General features: G+C 43.3%; 1 protein-coding gene across 2 annotated transcripts in view; it reads right to left on the bottom strand.

Annotated features, from left to right (window-relative positions):
- The window catches only part of IMPACT (impact RWD domain protein), a 198,030-nt gene that overhangs the window by 20,673 nt on the left and 158,015 nt on the right, over nt 1–19,342 (bottom strand). For both annotated transcript variants that reach the window (XM_086965651.1, XM_086965650.1), the window contains exons 9-10: nt 15,653–15,743; nt 6,894–7,028 (exon numbers count right to left, since the gene is read on the bottom strand). In XM_086965651.1, coding sequence (XP_086821777.1) covers nt 6,894–7,028; nt 15,653–15,743 — 226 coding nt within the window. The remainder of the gene's footprint in view (nt 1–6,893; nt 7,029–15,652; nt 15,744–19,342) is intronic.

Raw genomic sequence — 19,342 nt, 5'->3', positions numbered from 1 at the left:
GATGCAGCTGCTGTAGATGGAGATTCTGGCGTTGCTGTGGAACAGCGTGGAGGGCACTATAGAAAGATTATGGCCATGAGGGATTTTCTTGGTTACAGTGGTGTTGAGTGAGAAAGAGAGAACATTCCTCCTTTTGTCACGTCAGTTGGTTGAGAAGATGAGTTTGTTGAGTAAGGTGCCCCTGTTGGGGCAAAAGTAATGGTCTGTGAAAAGGGTTTCTTTCCTAAGGTGTAGGATCTTATGTTTGAGGTTTTTCTTAGCATTTCTGGACAGTTTGGGGGGTAATTAATTATGAATGAGTTATTACATGTGGAGGCTAGCAAGGCATTCAACAAATGCTGTATCTGTTGAGTCCACGATGGGGTGCGAACAGGGGAGGCATGGTGGAAGTAGGAATGGGCCTATAAAGGTGGATGTTCAAGCAAGCAGGAGCGAATGCAACAACTCGGTCAAACACAAGGTATGGTTCTTATGAATGCACACCAAATGTAAAATAGCAGATTACTATACATTGACTGTGTCTCACTCTCTTTTCATGTGGTTAATTATTTGAAGCAGTTTGAGTATCCAAAACAACTTCTGTTCATAAACTTTCCCTCTGTAACTCTGAAAAAATGTAACATAATATACTTGAAATAGGAATAATTTGAGAGAGTAAGCATTTCTATGACAGGACCGGAGGCTTCGGATTATGCCATACTTTCTTCACTTTCTTTTCCACAGCAGCAAGAAAAAAACACATAAAAACTACTTTTCCCATGAACACTTGGGAAAACAGGAACTCAAAACATAAGTCCTTTGTCAGTCTCTGTAACCCTTGCAGCTCCCATCATGCTCCTCTGCTGCTTCCTCTCCCTCTTTCTTCGCTGCTCAGCAGCAAGTTAAGTGCCTTTTTCTCTCTCTCCTGGGTTTGGGGGCTGTTTAAGGAGTGTTTTTTATCCTGTCTGGCTAGCGCTAGCGTTTTCTGCCCTTACAGAGTCCCCTGCAAATCGCGGGACGCTTAGCGCGATCCTAACGCGATTTAGAGCCCAGAGTCAGTGCGGTGTGGTCCTCCCACCGCTAGGGGGAGCAATTCCATCTCTGTGGTCAACGCGAAAGTCGCGTTTTTTTGGCGTTTTTATTTATTTATTTATTTATTTATTTATTTATTTATATTTCTTGTAAAGCGCAGGAATTCAATCTCCGGAGAGATATCTCCGCGCTGTGTTGTACCGAAGATAAGTAAGAACAAGAAGATTGTATGACTTGACTAGGGTTGCTGGGTGGGAAACAGGTACGTTTTCAGATATTTTCTGAAGGTAGCGAGATTGGAATTTTGTCTTATGAAGGGGGGCAGTGAGTTCCACAAGGTGGGACCTCTAAATGCCAGGGCTCGGCCTCCCTGCCTTTCTCTTCTGATCCTAGGGATCTGCAGCAGGGCTTGATTTTCAGATCTTAAGGATTTACCTGGCTGGTAGAGTTGGAAGATTTCAGTTAGGTACCTAGAGCCAGTGCCATATAGGCATTTGTGGATAGTACAACAGATCTTAAATTGCACTCTCTGGCATATTGGAAGCCAATGTAGCTTGCTCAGTAAAGGATGTGAGGGGGATCTCGCAGGGGCATTAAGGATCAATCTAGCAGCAGTGTTCTGCACAACCTGCAGTCTCCTCAACTGTTCTGCATTGGCGGATATAAGCAATCCGTTGCAGTAGTCAACCCTACTCATAACTAAGGTTTGCACTAGTGTTCTCCGATGCCCGTGTTTACCACAGGAGGTTGCTGTTTTTGCCCCTACCACCCGATTAACACCCCTGGGGGTCGCAAACTTCACTGAGTTGTTGTTTTACGCCCTGTGTGGGTTGTATGATTTAAATTGAACACCCTGCGGGGTCGTAATTTTGGCACCAATTCCACATAAGTGGTGCTGTGGGACGCTTTTGTCCGGGTGGTGCCCTATATATCCAAAAGGGTGTTTGGCGTCCTCTGGGGTTGGCTCCCCCTAAAATTGTGTGCTCCGTTGGGGCCCCCACATTTCCTGGGCTCCCACCCAGTTTAAAGTCGGTGCCGGTGACGGCCCTGTGCAATTCTTGCGCCTTTTTTCTTGGGTTCCTGCAGAGCAGAATTTAACTCATTATGCAGGGGGACCAAGGCGGATACCCCGAAGAGGACCCTCTAAACTATGTCCCCTGGGATGATAATTTCTATCAGGCTGTTGATGACAGTATTTACAGGGCGGTTGACCAGGCGATAGTTCCCCTAGAGCAGCGGATCACGGCGCGTATGGATGAGGCCTACACAAAGCTTGCGGCCCTGATTCCCGCGCCGGGCCCGGCCACGACACCAGCCCCGGTCCCGTCACCTCCCCCTCCACCCCCTAAGAAACAGTGTACCGAGGGGGTAGATTCTGAGGCGTTCGCGAGGGTTAAGCGTGCCTTTACAGAGCATGAGGATCCCCAACCTGCTTCTGTGCCTGCAGCTGTACTTCCGAATCCTACTCCGATGATGTCCCCAGACCCGCAGGAGAATGGAGATTCGTCTGACACGGACGAGGAGGCTTGTTCCGCCAGGTCGTGGCTTCCGTCGCAGGCGCCTACCTCTTCTGGCCCTTCAGACAAGTTAGACCCGGACAATATTTTCCATCCCCGCTCTTCGGAGTGGGTTCCCGGGGAGAAGGTGGCTCTCTATGTGGCTAACCGGTTGCGTAAGCCTGTGGATAAGGATGCCCGCAGTCGCCTTAGGGCGGAGTGTCCTCGCCCCACCTTAGAAGGTAAGGTGGCGTTGACCCCGGATATAGACCCCAAAATGGCAACATTTTTAGCCAAGTTTGTTAAGGACCCTCGGAAGGGCATAGACAGGTCATGGCGCACCTGCCAAGACAAGTTGCTGGACGCGATTGGTCCCATGACTAAGATTCTTGACATGGCTGAGGAGGCCAAGGTGACAGGGGACATCATATCCCCTGAGGTCCTTTCGAATTGGGCACAGCGAGCCATTGTTTTTCTGGGGAATGCGAATAGCGCGCTCTCTACCCAGAGACGGAGGTCACTCTTGATTAAGATAGATCCCAAGTTGGGTGACCTCGCCTCGTCAGAGGCTGGCGCGGTGGCGCAGGGCGGCCTCTTCGGAGACCCGTTCATCAAGGAACTTGGCAAATTTGTGGCTACCTTTACCTCCTTAGACAGGGCTCAGTCGAATATAAAGAAGGTCTTTGCCCCTCAGGTTTTTGACCGGGCCGGACGTGGCAGGGGCCGCTCGTTCGGCCGTGGCAACAGTTCCCCGGTTGGGGAGCACCCTTTGGTGTGCAGATTGTTGCGAGGGATCAGTCTCTCGCTGCCACCTGAGCCACGTTACTCCATCCTGTGGGACGTGAACAAGGTTTTGAATTTGTTTCTTTCGTGGCAACCGAATAGGTTTCTTTCCAATAAAGAGCTTACGGCTAAGCTGGAGATGTTGTTGTGCCTGGTGTCCTGCAGGCGAGTCTCGGATGTACGAGCTCTTGACATCACGGCTAGAGTTTTTTCCCCAAATGGGGTGTCCTTTACGATAACAAGAAGAACCAAGACCCTTACACGGGTTATTTCATACCCAGCTTTTCCAGACTCCCCTAAACTGTGTGTGGTACAGTGCTTCCGTGCCTATGAGGATATGACTGATGATACTCGCCCTCCGGGCGAACGACAACTTCTCATTGCCCTACGTAAACCTTACAAGGCTGTTTCTTCCCCTACGATTGCCAGATGGGTGCGTTGGGTGATGCAGGAGGCGGGGATTGATACCAAACAGTTCGGCGCTCATTCAGCGCGAGGTGCTATGGCCTCTAAAGCATTTGCCCTTGGGGCTCGGCTTGAAGATCTGATGAGAACGGCCGATTGGTCCTCAGATTCAACGTTCAAGAGGTTCTATTTTAAGCCAGTGTTGGAAGTGGCTCGGCTGGTTGTCGACAAGCTTTGAACTGGCATAATCCGAAGCCTCCGGTCCTGTCATAGAATGAGAATTTGCCTAGCCTAGGTGCTGGTAAGTTCCAATTCTATTAAGGACTCCGAGGCGAGGATAATCCCCCCAATGACTTCCAAGAAGTGGACCCTCCCCGTATGCAATGTAAGTAAATCTTTCATGGGAATTTTGTGCTGTTAACCTTTATGCTGCTGCAATGTGTTTGGTATTTTTTACCTGAGATACTCTGAAGAGATGTTCGGAATCTGATGATGTGATTTTTTTTCAGGAAATGATGGTTCCAAACAGGATGCGTGAGAATGCCGGAACAGGGGCTTCGCGCGAAGAAAGAGGAAGAGGAGGCAGTAGAGGAGCATGATGGGAGCTGCAAGGGTTACAGAGACTGACAAAGGACTTACGTTTTGAGTTCCTGTTTTTCCAAGTGTTCATGGGAAAAGTAGTTTTTATTCGTTTTTTCTTGCTGCTGTGGAAAATAAAGTGAAGAAAGTATGGCATAATCCTCGCCTCCGAGTCCTTAATAGAATTGGAACTTACCAGCACCAAGGCTAGGCAAATTCTCATTGTGTGAGAAATAAGATGAAGACCTATAGTAATATATAAAATAAATTAACAGAACCAACTGGCTAAGATCAGTGCAGCGCAGATGGTGACATGAAGTGCAGAAAGGTAATTCTTCTTCCAATATACATGACCATTCTTTTACAGTTTAAGTTACTGAAATGGCATTCTGGGGTGCACAAACTTTGGTTCACAATGTTACATGCACAGGTATGGGGCAAAAGGCACAGCTGACAACCATGCTCTGTCCTCAGTACAGCCAAGGCTTGCTGCAGACTATGACAAGATGGTTCTATAGGCTGTACCCACATCGTTTTGTCAGAGACTGGTAATGTGTGAATGGACATACCACATGCTCAGTGATCCAAGTACAAAGAAGTCATGCCATGTAGGTAGTGTAGGCAGGGGAATGAAAGAACTTCCTTCAAGAAACATAGACTAACAGCAATCGTCAGCACTGTTTTTATCATTTACTAGAGTACACGTTTGAAAGGTAAAGTCATTGGCGGCTGGTAACTATTAAAAGAGGTAGGGCATAAAAGTAATCTTCAAATTTCACAGAGTGAGCAAAGCAAGTGGACCCAATGAGGTTTCATGCTGAAGGTCAATGTCTCCACATTCATTATGCAGGCAAGTATATGGTGATGGTCTTTACAGTAGCATTAACAAACAACATAGCTCTGAAAGTTTGGGAAGAGCAATATTGAACAGCTTAAATAGGTAAATGATGGGCAACTTGTACGTCTTTATCATAATTCAGCCAGATAAAACATGTCTCGGGTAGTGTCCTTCCACTTCCTTATTCATTACATACCAATTTCAAGACTAGTGGGAGCAGCTTGTTCATACTCTAATACTCTAAAAGATGGTGAACTTATTAAAGAACCAGTGTTTTAAATATTAAGCACATAGAAAATGCCAGCTACAGCTAGAAAACGTTTGCGACGTTTAGGATTTCAAATACCGACAGCCTGAGACTGAAATGTAAAAAGGCTGCCCTTACCTCTGAAATGAGCACTTTATGTTGACTATGCTGCAGAGTTCCACAAGAATCTTGTTTCCTTCAGCACGAAATGCCTTAGCTACATAAAGACGTTTTGACGCTTTGAGCTGTAAAATCTCGTTTTTAATGTTGCTCATTACCATTGCTAAGTTTTATACTATAGTATGTTCAACATTTATGAAACAATTGGCAACAAAATGCTTACACATTAATATAAAAGGGATTTATCAACATTCTGTTTTACATGCTGTATTTATGTAATTAGGGCAGTCTGAGTCAGCTATTTAAAACACTCCCTTTGTGCTTCCTTAGTACTGCAGCTGCAGCCTTCTTGTCTGTAGAAGTACCTCTTTATTGAAGTATTAAACTGAGGCAAGCAAACCAAAGCCTGCACAGAGCTCGGGGGCACCCACGGGTCAGATGACTGCACGGTCCTCCTAACAGGTATCTTCCCGGCTTGTGCACACTAGCTGAAGGACGGAATCCCTGCAGACAATAAAAGTGTCCGATCGCAGTTCACTTCAAAGCCACGGCTATAAATGTACTATTTACACTTTTGTGCCGCCTGATTCCACATTGCTTGAGCTTGGGGACGTTGATTTGCGCAAAGAGCCAACACCGACGCAGCTCGTATGAAGTTTATTACATGGAATTCAATGAGAGCTGCATCGGGATTGGCAGGAAGTTGCAACCCAGCGAAGTATAGAGAGCTGCATTTGCTGCTGCCACCAAACCCCACCCTTGACACACAGTGTATTCCAAATCAAAGTCCTGAATAACGCATGTCAGGCTGGCCGAGTCCGGAGACCGGCCAGACTGTCATGCGCAGTTTAATTACATAGTGCAGAAGTTCTCAGGACATCAGCCATGCCCCCTCCCTCCATGCTAGCAGTATGAGTAATTGCAGCCCAAGCTTACGAAGGTCTACCAAACATGAATTATATGCATGTACAATGGAGATTGCTTTATTGTCAAGGTGCGTGGTGAATCAAAGTAGTGGGTCAACGTCTCTCTGCTCCTAGGGAGGAACGGTATCTGGGTAAAATACAACAACCACAGCTAAACATTTCAAAGTGATTGAACCGAGTCAGTATGGTGGGAGTAGTTAAAGAGGAAAGCCCAATATTATGGTAATGCATGTAAGGTAGTAGGGGGAAAGTGGATGGGAGGGATATTTTCTAAGCAACTCAGATAAACATTAATAGTACGTACAGGTATTTCCATAATATGAGGTTTGGAGCAAGACGACATTAAGGAGATTGTAAAAGAAAAGTCCAAAGTTATATAGTATATTGATTTTTTCTCACAATAAATCCAGTGTTTGAAACCGAAAACAGTGCGAGGCAAAATACCAGCATCAACCGTTTAAAAAACGATATTTCTCTCTAATACCTACCCCTGAATTAACATAGTGATGTTCCACCAATATGTTTCTTGCACAGTTGTTGATATGTTTGAAGCGATCTGGTCCAAGGAGAATACCACCATACCAACGAGAGACCACCACCATAACATTGCGTGCATCTAAAATCTGTATCATTGAAAAAAATGAATTCTCATTAATCATTATCTCATTATTAACATATTTGACTAAAATGTAACTATGGATGCACAGAACAAAGTGGTCACACTTCTAAGATATGCAGTTGATATTCCATTGAAGTGCATCATATTTCACAAAATGGGGTAACAACAAAATAAAATCATCCAAGTTTTTGAAAACCATATTCTGCGTAGGCACAAACAGATAAAAGTGGTAAAAAAATTCAAATGCCCTAATATTCAGCTAGTGTGGCCTTCACAAAAAGTTGCACCACAAGGTGGAAATCTGCCCATACTAGACATTGGCTTGACTTAGTATATGTCTACAATACACAACTAATATGATCTTTTCAATTTCTAGTTAACTTTGCAATGAAGTGGTCAACAAGAGGCTCAAACACACCATCAATCCCAAAGTCAGGCCAAGGGCACCTGGTGAACAACAGAATAATCTCTGGGCTCCCCTGCTTTGCTATAGTCCTTGAATCCAAGTTCAGTTCACAGTTATCATCCTACCTGGTTCTGAATGAACTCCATAGAAGCTGTAAGTCGACAATTAAACCAATAAATGGCAGCAGAACTACCATTGTAAATACTTGGGAAGAGCAGCTCACATCTACTGACCAAGACTATGCACAGGTCCTACTCAATCTCTCCATGATGTATTACAACCAGGATCATGTATTTTGTGCCGATGACTTGTTGGCCTACAAGGTAGTATCCCAGGGATGATTCTAACTTTTCCTGCACTAATTCTCTAAAACTTGCTTCACTCTTGACACTGTGAACCAACTTGGTAGCAGAGATGCTGGAGGTATTGAGGTCTACACTATTCAATACTCAAATGGCCTCTTAGCTGCACCTACTACATATCTATCAACTCAGCTAACATATAGAAGCATGTTGATGATACTGAAATTCACGACAAACTGCAGGACGATAATAGAAGACTTTAGTGAAAACTGTGTGGAAATCAAATATCAATACACTTTTAGGCACAGCTTATTATCAGCCCCTCTCAATCAGTTTGCTGCCATTTATAGGCAGCCATCATAATCCATATATATGGTCAGCTACTTGGAGGAGCTATTTCACTCCCCCTTCACATTTGAACCACACCAATGCTGTGATAAAGGACATCATCTACTACTGGTGCATTTGAAGGGTTGCGTTCGGACTACTCCTCTCACTTCAAAAAGGCCAGTTTGGGTCCACATGGTGATAATGACCAAGCTGAATTTTGGTTAGGAGAGTTCCATCTACATTATTTTAACAACGAATGTTTCACTGCAGTGGCTCTTTATCAAAGAATGAGTGGGCTTCAGAACACTGTTCCTGACTCTTGAGAGCTCCCCAAGGCTAGAGCATGCTTACCTATTCAGTCAGTAAGGTTTGTCATTCTTGGCTACTGACTATTAGTAAATTTAGGTATAAGCAGTATGGAGGAAGAAAACAAGACTTTACAGTCCAGTCAAACTCACTTCTGCCTCTACTCCAACTGGAGCGAAACCATACACAATTTTGAACAGTGTAAACATTCAGATATTCAACTCCATGCACTTCCATGATCTACAGTAAATACCCTCTGCTAAGTTTCACACTCAGCTCTACATTGCTCTCCAGTCTCTCTCACTTAACGGGTCGATGCAGCAGGGAGGACACTATAAAACCTTATTTAAATAATTCAAGAAGTAATAAAGCACCTCCCCCGTGCCCACTTCGCACATTTCCAACTTTCCTGTAAAGGATGTCGACAAATACTTTGCCTCAATTCACTTAATTTCTCTTTACTTCTTACATAACATGGACTTTATGTAGTATTTGCACAACTTTAACTGTGACCTAAGTGCAGTTAACAAAATGTTAAGACAGAGTGGTATGATAGAGTAGGAAGAGCATGAAACGTCTGAGATCAATTCACACCTACACTATGTTGCCAGTGCCCACTACTTCCTTGCTTCAATAACCCTGCTCAGGACTGCTGTTACAAAAAGACTGAAAGAACTGATTTACAAACCAGTAGCAGCAGCAATGTAGCCCTCAACTAGACATGCTTCATGCTTACTATGAGGCACATGCATTCTAGTCTTTTATAATTCCTCCATATGCCACCAAGTAGGTGCACCTCCCAGGATACCAATAAAATGTTGCATCTATGCAAACTGATGGGATACTGTATGTAAGTCTTTCTTGCTTAAAGAAAAGGGAGTGACCCCACTGACCAAGAGAAATGGTACCACAGGTAAAACAATGCCTTAAGGCTAACTATTCAAGGTTGGAGGAACCACATACGCCTGTTGGAGGCAGGAAGGTCCCACCAGAAGTGGAGAAAACTTCAGAACCTAAACACTTCACCATATGGGGCTACAGATCCTCTCTAACATCATTGTTTATTTATCTTAAATAAAACCTTGGATGCCCGATAAGGATCAAGTCTAAAGGAGGCATAAGACTGGACCTCTGCCATCAAAACAAGCCACAATAGAGGGCTTTGCCAACAAAAGACTGTCAAATTGCATTTGGAGCCCCGCACATCAATTTGGAAGGATATAAACTTCTGACCAACCACTGAAATTAAAAAGGATTTTTAATACAAGAGAGATCGTTATATATTTTGTCTTGAAGAAGGTGGTTCACATCAAGAAAAATACCACCGAACCGCGCCAACGCCTTTGGTTTTTTAGGGTTGTATTCAAGGAACTTGTTGATGTTTAATAGTGGATAAGGATTATGGACATCTTGACAACTAATAGAAGGAAGACCATGTGAAACAACCAAAAATAGCATGTAATTAATAGTTTGCACTTTGAGTTGTTTGTGCCTCTCAATTTCATATGCATATAGGGTCCCGGGGTTTATGATTCTGTGTGGATAAGTGGTGATTATGTTGAACAAAAGAGATTAGAAAATACTAGTAATTGTTTGTGTTTTTGATCAACCCAAGAGATCTTTGCATTGTTTTACCTGTAATTCTTTCTTGGCCAAACCCACCTATTTACAAGTATAGCAAATATGCTACTTCTCCTTAGTATTTCTTGTGCATGTTTACTTACTACTACAATCTATAGCACTAGGATATTGATCAAGGGCCACAGATTTGTAATTCTTTCATCTGCAGTTGCAGTGCTTGGTGTCCGCCACAGTGAACTTGCCTTTATTCTTGGAGTCTCTAACCCCACAGATGAGAACTATCCATCTATATTCATTTACACATCAGGTTAAAGGTCTCTCTACACTTTCCTTTGAAGAAATTTTACCCAATACAAATTTAGCAGACCCAAACGCAGGTTGTCTACACCTTACTAATTTAGTCAACACAAATATGGATGGAGGCTGGTAAGTTTGCTTAAACACAATAACGTACAGATAGTGCCATAGTCCTGCTGCCTCAAGACCATGCTTAAACCTCTAAAAAGTAACTACAATCTACACAGATAAATAGAATATCTGATACAGAACTGGAAATATGGGGAGACGATGGCTCAAGTAGAGTGATAATTTGGGCAGCTATAATCCGTGCATGACCAAGAGAAAGATACAGATCTAAATAGTCCACCTGGTATTTCAAGGGCTTTACTAATGAAAAACTTGGTGGATAAATCTTAGAGGAAGGGTATTTTGCCCTAGTCACTGGAAGGGGATTCTAATTGGCGTAGTCAAAGCTTTATCTCAGAGACAGTTTAACTCTCTGCTGACAGACAGACTAGGCACCAATAAAAATCCTTCTCTAAATGGTCATCCCTTCCTCTCTGGAAAAAACACAGAAATCGGGAGGGTTGCCAGTGAAAAAGGAATTAAAGTGAGGTGGCATTGTAGGGAAAAGAATGATGGGTTTGAATGCTACCCTGAGCGATTTCCAGTTGTAAGACAAATTACAAGCATTCCTCCCTTCATTTTTTGTGTGTTTGACCTCACACCCTAAATGGCCAATGGTATGCCTAGACATTGGTCCTTTGCTCACTGAGCTACTGGCACCAAGTTAAACTCAACTGAAGAGCCACAATCAGGGCGAAACCGGTCTTGGGTTGCTTGTGTTCTGGTTCGAGACGGACCTTGCCCGACAGCTCAGTAAAATAAACACAGAATGGCAAGGAAAAGACAGGACCAAGGAAAACAAACAGGAAACACCTCATGGAATTCAGGAGCTCCAGACTGCAGTACACTGTTGCAAAGCACTGTTCTCTGGTGGATAATTTGTTTTACAGCTTTCAGGGGATGCACAATCAGGTTGATGTATCTTAGGAAAGTGCAGGTCCTGAAAACCTGAAAAACTTTCTTCCCGCTAAGGCATATTAAAGGTGAAGAAGGTGTCTTTTTTTTCTATCTGTGCCGTTACCCATGCATTTATCCTATCAGATATTCCAGCCTGAGAGACTATTTCACCCTGCAGCACCACAACATCGGACATCAAAGGTAAGTGATGAGGATTTAAGTAAACGCGAAATTCACAAAATTCCGTGAAATATCACATTATGTGGTTTAATGAAATTATTGGCCATGAGGAACTTCTTTGCACAGAAAATATCTGTCTAGAGAAATTTTTCGTTTGAACCAGTTTCATGCTGGTATATCACATTGGTGTTTTTTTTAATAGACAAGGTATTCCCCTGGTGAAATTTTCACTAGAGATGCAAGCAAACCAATTTTGCATAACTCCCAATATTGGCAACATTTTGTGAAAATAAACATACAATTTTATGCAGACCTAGTATAGAAGCAGGGTAATGATATGCAGCCCCAGATACCCTAGACCTAGTGGATTGGTGATGAGGGAATGTCCTCGAAGGCACGTGACTGCACACACCAATTAAGCCCCCAAATTTACTGGAATCTCTGGGAAAAGTTGAACCATGGAATCAAAGAGTAAATGGTCAATGTGTTTCTGCTGTGTTTGTGAACCTCTCTCGCTGATGCTATGCGGTCAGTGGACCTAAAAGGAAGGGGAACTGGCAGGTTTTTACCACTACCTGCTGTGTTTGTGAACCTCTCTCGCTGATGCTATGCGGTCAATAGACCTAAAAGGAAGAGGAACTGGCTGGTTTGTACCACTACCTCCTTTAACATGCAGTGTCAAAAGATGTGAGAGTCCAACAGGATGATATATACATACCTGGAATAGATTTCCTTGCTGTAATTGTAAGTAGTTGCTGATAGCAGGGCAGGAAATCAACTAGCTACTAGGCAGACAGATGCTCTTCTGCCAACCACAACTGGGGCTCACACAAGAACTTCCTCTCCAAATCCACAAGAAAAGATTGAGTGTCTTTGCTGCGCAGGAAACCGAGGGTCTGATTTATTTTTTAGTAAATGGCCCATCCTCCAACAGGGTGACGGAGTACCTTACTCTTTTTTTTTTTTTAAGTAAGTAAAGTTTATTGCATAGTTAATTAAAACTCACAATTTAAAATACATTGTTTAAAAGAAAGGGTGGTTACTAACAAGAATAAAAGTGTAAGTATCAAAAGTTAAAATGTTTCAGTGGTTCAACTTCTTCTGCAGTCTGACCAAAAGTTCGAAAGATACCCCAGGACATGTTTCCGGATATTGGGCAGTTGCTTCTTTTTGTGCCTTCTTGATTCTCTTTGCCACTGCATCAAGGAATTTTGTGGTTCTGCAGTTTAGTTGGATCTTGCTTGGATTGAAGCACAGTTTAACTGCCTGTCGGCATGACCTGACCCCCTCCTGGTTCCATTTTACACGTAGTAGTGTTCTCCTTATGTCCATTAAGCTGGGACAAATGCATATTATGTGAGTTAGGTCTTCAGGTCCTGCCCCACAAAGACGGCAGGTTAGATCTTTATGGTTCCTTTCCCATGGCGCCAGATGGGGGAGGATCGGTAGTACGCCTAGTCGGAATTTTAAGAATTTTTCCTTTGTCTTCTGCTTGAAGCCTTGGTCTAAGTATGCTTGTGGTTTGAGGGTTTTATAGTCATTTAATACTATCCAGCCGTGGGCTCTTTTCGCCAGGGTTACTTTATCTTCAAGTAGCGATACTATTTTCGTTGTTTTTGTTACTTGCTTTTTAAAGCTTTTATTATCTACTGAGCTATTCCAGAGGCCAGTCAGTTCTAGGCTTTCTAGCGATTGCATCAAGTACTCTCTAGCGTGTGATCATTCACGTCTTTGCAATTCAGTCCAGAGGTGGGTGTTTAGGGTGCCTGGCTCTCCGTTTCTGATCTTGTGCCAGCATTTTATAAAGCTGCCCCTTCTTTCCACCGTTTGCTTTTGTATCCCAAATTCCAGACGAATTTGTGCTGGTGATACGTATCTAGGGAGCTGAAAAATTGACCTGTAGGTTTTTCCGATCACCTTGTCTAGTGTCTGTGCATCCTTTCCTAGAGTTGATTCGCTCCCGTATGTTAATCTTGGTTGGAGACGAGCTCTCAGTACCTTACTCAGTCGCACTGACAGAGGAGCTGCCCGCCAAACTTTGAAATGTCACCCAGCCTACATATCAAGCATGGACAGAAACAGACTTAAAGACTTCCTGCCACTGCACTCTCACTTTTCCAGATAGGTCCATCAAACGTGATGAAACTGTATGTCGAAGTTACAGGTTTTTTTTTATTTCAAGAAGAAAATCCCAAAACAGGATATACTTTTTGGAAAGAAAAAAAAATACCTCCCAGGTTTTTCCTGGCAGTGACAGACATTAAAAAACAGATGTATGTCCCATCTAAATTATTTGGGGGGGACACATAGTCAAACCTCGATGGCCCTTACTCCGTCGAGCTGGCAGTGACTTTTGACAATGGTGGAAACCCAGTAGTCTCCACAGATGTCAAACTGTGGTCCATCCACATTTGAATCAGGCAGTCAGACTACAGTCTTGGCAGGGAAGGAACTAAATATTTAAATCTGCTCCAGAGTTTGTGGCTCTGAAAACCATTACACTCTGGAACATTTTCAAAGGCCATGGTGAAAGCTAAACAAGTTGACTCACCCTCACGCTACTAATATTAGACAGTGCACTCTTACCAACATAGAACCTGCCGTCTGATGATGTGTAGCTATGGTATCTGAAAATATCACACAAACGCAGGTAATTTTATTTTTTATCTGCCTATGGGAATATCCACAAAAAGAGCAACACCAAAGATGATGGTGATAATGATGATCCACACCTTCAAAGCCCTCCAAAACCAGGGGCCTGCATACCTCTACCACCGAATGAACGTCCACCTTCCCACCAGACACCTGCACTGCCCCACCGCCTCGCCAATACCCCCAGCATCCACCGCATCAACAGTGGAGGACATTCCTTCTCCTACCTTGCTGCGAAGTGCTGGAAAGACTTTCCACTTCACCTATGGACCTCACTATCTCTGTTGGCATTCAGAAAAGGCCTCAAAACCTGGACGTTCAACTGAACTCCCTGAAGCAGCACTCTCAACCGCTGGATACCCTCACAGGTGATTAGCCGTGCTATACAAATCGAGATTGATTGATGCCATAGGTGATGTGATACCACCAGTAATATTAATTGTGCTGTCATTTGCGATTATGTAAGTAATTTCCTGTATGAAGACCTCATATCAGTGCACATGGCAAGAAGGTGCAATTATTTGATGTTTTTTAGGGCACTATATATCTACCTAAAAGTCAACTGGGCATGGAAAGGAATACAGCAGACTAAACACCGGCTTTATCAGGGATACACAAAGTATGGCTTGGGGGCCACAAGCAGCCCTCTTGACCTTAAACTGTGGCCCCCTGGTGAACAGCAGCACTGGGCTGCTGTTCACTTGATAGAGCAAGAACATTCAGAAAGCTGTGAAACAAACAGGCATACTTTATGTACAAGTTAACTAAGGTAACGGTAAATAAGAAAAGAAGGTGTCCTAGATGACTTATCTTTAGGAACACCTTTTGTTTTAAAGACATCTTGCACTTAACATGTACAAACATGATAAACGCTCCGCAAACTTACAAAAGTGTATTTTAATTACATGCATGAGCGTTTTACCTTAATAGATCAGATTATATCACTGCACTGAGAGGCATTTAGCACCAGTGATAGTTTTCAAACATGATCTTGGACACATTCATGCAGCCCCTATTCTGAAAACAATGCCATTAGTGAACCAAGAGGCAAGTCATTTGACAGGTGCACCTTGTGTGTAGCCTTGGTTGTTATATATTTCGAACAACATTATAGTTTAATAAATAAAACACAAGAGCACACACCTTGAACTCGTATAATTTAAGGGGCTCTCATATGTGGTAATGAAGAAACAGGAGAAAAAGCTAAATTAAACAATTGCCTAGGATCACACAGTTTTGTCAAGAGGGGAAGTCAGGACTGATTCCAGGTTTTCTTGTTTCACATTTTGCAATTCAGCCACCAGATGAGTATTTCTTTCCCTCTTACGTTTTACATTAGAAGTTAATGCTTAGACTTTAAATCTTGGTGAATGAGAATAGAATGTTGGTGGTAGACAGAATTCACATGAAGGCTTGGTTTGTTGTCCAAACCAAGCATCTGCTTCGCATCCCCCTATGCCCAATTTTCATTACCCCAACCTTCACATTGCTGGCATAAGCACGGTCCTCAAGCATGCCACAGACAGTAGTTTGCCGTACTCATGAGCTATACCATTGAAGTCATTATACCTGCAATAGATGAAGGAGGCGGCCACCGGCTGCTGTCTCACCATCATCTTCACAATCCTGCAAGAACGTCTGCTTATCTTCACAATGTATCCTGTTAGGAAGGATGAGGATATTCAATGAATATTTGTTTTTACATTGCTTCTCTTTTTCCACTGCCATAAATTGCTCTGCTTTATTTCTACATGTTTTGCTGGACTTCACAGCTGCCTTCAATACCATCCCCACCCTGGAGCCTCAAACAGGAGATTTTGTTCATTACTGGTGTCCCTCCTATCTCTCCAACCAGCAAGTGTTCACAAAGGCACCTCCAGCTCCCAAAAGATCCCTCTCACCTGCAGAGCTCCCCAGGGTTCAATACTGACCCCTGTCATATTCATCCACTACATGGGGCTGCTTGGTGCTCACAGAAGTTATAGGTCAGGTATCCCTACAGACACAAAGGTAATCTGGGAAAATTGACAATTACACAAAGAGAAGGCCTCCATAAGGGACAAATACACATATGTATTGTTATAACGCTACTGGCATTACTGACCTAAAAGGATATTTCTTTCACAATGTAATATTTCCACACTTGAATCTCCATGGTGTGGTAAATTTCCACACTTGAATCTCCATGGTGTGGTAAATTTCAACTATCTACTTCGTGATACATGTCAAAAACAATGAAATAATACTTCCCTGATGCTGCAATCGTGGAATCAACATTATTTATTGTATCAAATTACACTAGCCATCTTCATTTTCAAATTTTGGTCACAGCAATTCAACTTTTCAGTTCTTGAACAAATAATTCATTGTTGTTGTAGTGTAGGTCCTATATTCCCAATAGGCTCTGCGCATTGGAATAACATAAACAGCAGTGTAGTCTTAGGACTGAGGTCATCCAGGTCTCTACTGACTATGTTAGACTTAATTAGTTTTTCCAGTTAGCTCAGAGGTCACTAGAAACTTTCTTGAATGAATTGGGGGGGGGGGGGAGGGGGGGTTAACTTCCCTGATTTAGACAAGAAGGGATTAGCTTCTGACAACCATATAAAATGACAACTTTGCTCCCCCAGAATAAGGAGTGTATCTCCAGAGTCGTGTGAAAACAATAGACAGCTATTTCACCCAGTCAATCGTGCATGCTTAATTTCACCAGGGTGCAGAGAAATAGAGAGACAGGCGTTTTCAATAAAAGGTGTTATTTTATTGAGCAGTCTTCTTTCTCATGCAAGAGAAATGAATTGCCACAATTGCAATACTTATCATGAAGTAAAGTGCGTACAGTAAAAGGAGTATTATAAAATAATACTGTAAAAGCATTGATATGGTTTCTTAGCCATATGATACTTTAAAACGGATAAAATATTTACAAACATAAAAACATTGACTAACGAACTCAACTGGTGCTTCTAAGATACGCCTTCCCCGGTGTACCTGACCTAAGCCTAATACGTGGGAAGGAGTAAGTAAGTTGCAGTTTTAAGTTAAGTTGGGTTTTTGCCAAGAATCTGAATCAAGAATTCTCTCTAAGGTTTGAATCAGCTCAGTACCTTGGTTATAGAATGAAGGAAGTCTTGTATCTCGTTTCTCAGGACTCGATCTCCCAGTAACCCGCAAGGGTGACTGGAAAACACCGGAGCTGGATTTCTTGGCGTGAGAAAAGGCAGCTTCTCCAGTGTGTCAAAGGGGAGGGGCGGCTTCCTTCGGCTCTCGCATCAGCTGGGCTTCGGATAAGTAGATAGCCGCTCTGCTCCACACCACCGTGTGTTTGCTTAAGGCAAGTGTTGGTATATTTATACCTGGAAGGTGCCGTGTTTGACGTAAGGTTGGACATAAGACGTCAATAAAAGATGTCACTAAGAACTGACTGTTCCTTTAGTGCTCGCAGGAGTTCAATGACAAATCAAAACAAAGACATGGGGAATTCCCAGGTTGCTGAAGGTTTGGTGTGTCGAAAGAACTCGTTGTGCTCTATAGGAATCTAAGGAAGTCGCCTTGCCGTATTTGGGCTGCGTGGGCTATTACTGAATATGGGCAAGATTCGTATGTCTTCATTAGGACATGATTTATCATAACCGCATGAAGGCATGAATCAGGAATATTTAATTAGGGTCCTAGATACATTCACAACATTGTTCAGTTGTAGTTCATATGAAAAGCTCCATATTGCTTCAGTGAGCCTTAGTCCTTAACAAGTCGAAAAGAAAAAGTTACTTACATTAGGTAACTAACTTTCAGATTCCTCATCAGTTGACTAATTTTAGGCACCAGACTGGATCTGGAAGCTTCAACGTTTTTTGACATCAGTAGGGGGCACCGGCTCTAGGTTGCCATCAGAAGACGTGTTAATATGGAAAAAGTTGTTGCTTATATGAGAAATTATACATTCATTTATGAGAACAAAATTGCGTCCTTGTTAACAAATTCGCCCGATTTGAACTCCACATCAGCCTGACTAAAAAATACAAAGTCAGGCAGGCGCTGAGACCTAGGCCTGAGGTCACGGATTGATAGGTCACAGGTGGGGTGGCACGCAGCCGGCAGACAAACGCATAACCAGGAAATCCCAGATCAGTTCCACAGAGAGGCGTAGCAACACCACATTGGTCCAGGGAGATTGGCCCCAATAAAGCACACATGGCTAGAGGGTCATGCACGCTCCTAAAACACCATAAAGTCAGATGCCACATGAGTTAGGAAAATATAGCCTATCAGGACACAGCGCACACACCACACGCAGTGATCACGCAATACCCATGCCGGATATCTGGACACATCACCCACTGGCCAAATTGTGTCAACGCAAGGTCAAGGCCCACCTAGTCTATCTATCGAACAATTAATTTATGACTCCAAAGGCAGCAGCTTACATTCCTTACCATACAAGGATCACTGGAATTATTAATGGCATACAATGAACTGCACAAAAGACCATCTCAGATCGATTCCAGCTGGAAATTTGTTACATGCATAGGGTCTCATGAGTATCTCAATTTACAATGTTTATTTAAACTAACTGTTCCTGTTTTGCCAAATGCCTCTTGTAATTGTTCAAGTTACACATACCTGGTGATGCCACCGAAGCTATAAGCGCCCACCCTGGAGCAACATAAGGTTCCAACAATTTTTTCGTGCCTTCGATGTGAAGTGACGAAGCAACATGAAACAGAAGTAGTGCAGTGCAAAACCCTAACTCATACCTTAATACTACTTTCCCTGTATATCCATCCATCAGACTGGGAGGTAGCCAGGATCAGTCAGGAATCTGCAGGTAGACAGACTATGCATCAGAAAGATTGTTAACAAAGGTAAGTAACGAATATGCTACTTACCAGTATGCATCTGTTCTTGGCATGTAGGGCTGCTGACATTCATATCTGTGCATAGATCGCCGCCTAGTGTTGGGTCCAGATGATTGCACATTGTTGTCCTGGAAGAGTCTTCGAAGTATCACGAGATAGGTGGCTCCTCCCCTGGACTACAGTGCGCATGGGCATCGACTCCATCCCCAGATTGTTTGTAGCCATTGCGGCCAAGATGGAGTGAAACTCAGTGAATGATGACCATGCCAAGAGTATATGTGAATACTGCAGCTGCTACAGGCGCCGGGGAGGAAGGCGGGCGATATGAATGTCAGCAGCCCTACATGCCAAGAACAGATGCATACTGGTAAGTAGCATATTCGGTTTGAGGCATGTGGGC

Source organism: Lissotriton vulgaris, chromosome 4_1 (assembly GCF_964263255.1).
Source record: "Lissotriton vulgaris chromosome 4_1, aLisVul1.2, whole genome shotgun sequence".
In the NCBI taxonomy this organism is placed as follows: domain Eukaryota; kingdom Metazoa; phylum Chordata; class Amphibia; order Caudata; family Salamandridae; genus Lissotriton; species Lissotriton vulgaris.
Note: the sequence above shows the minus strand (reverse complement) of the source record. Positions and strands in the feature narration are given on the sequence as shown.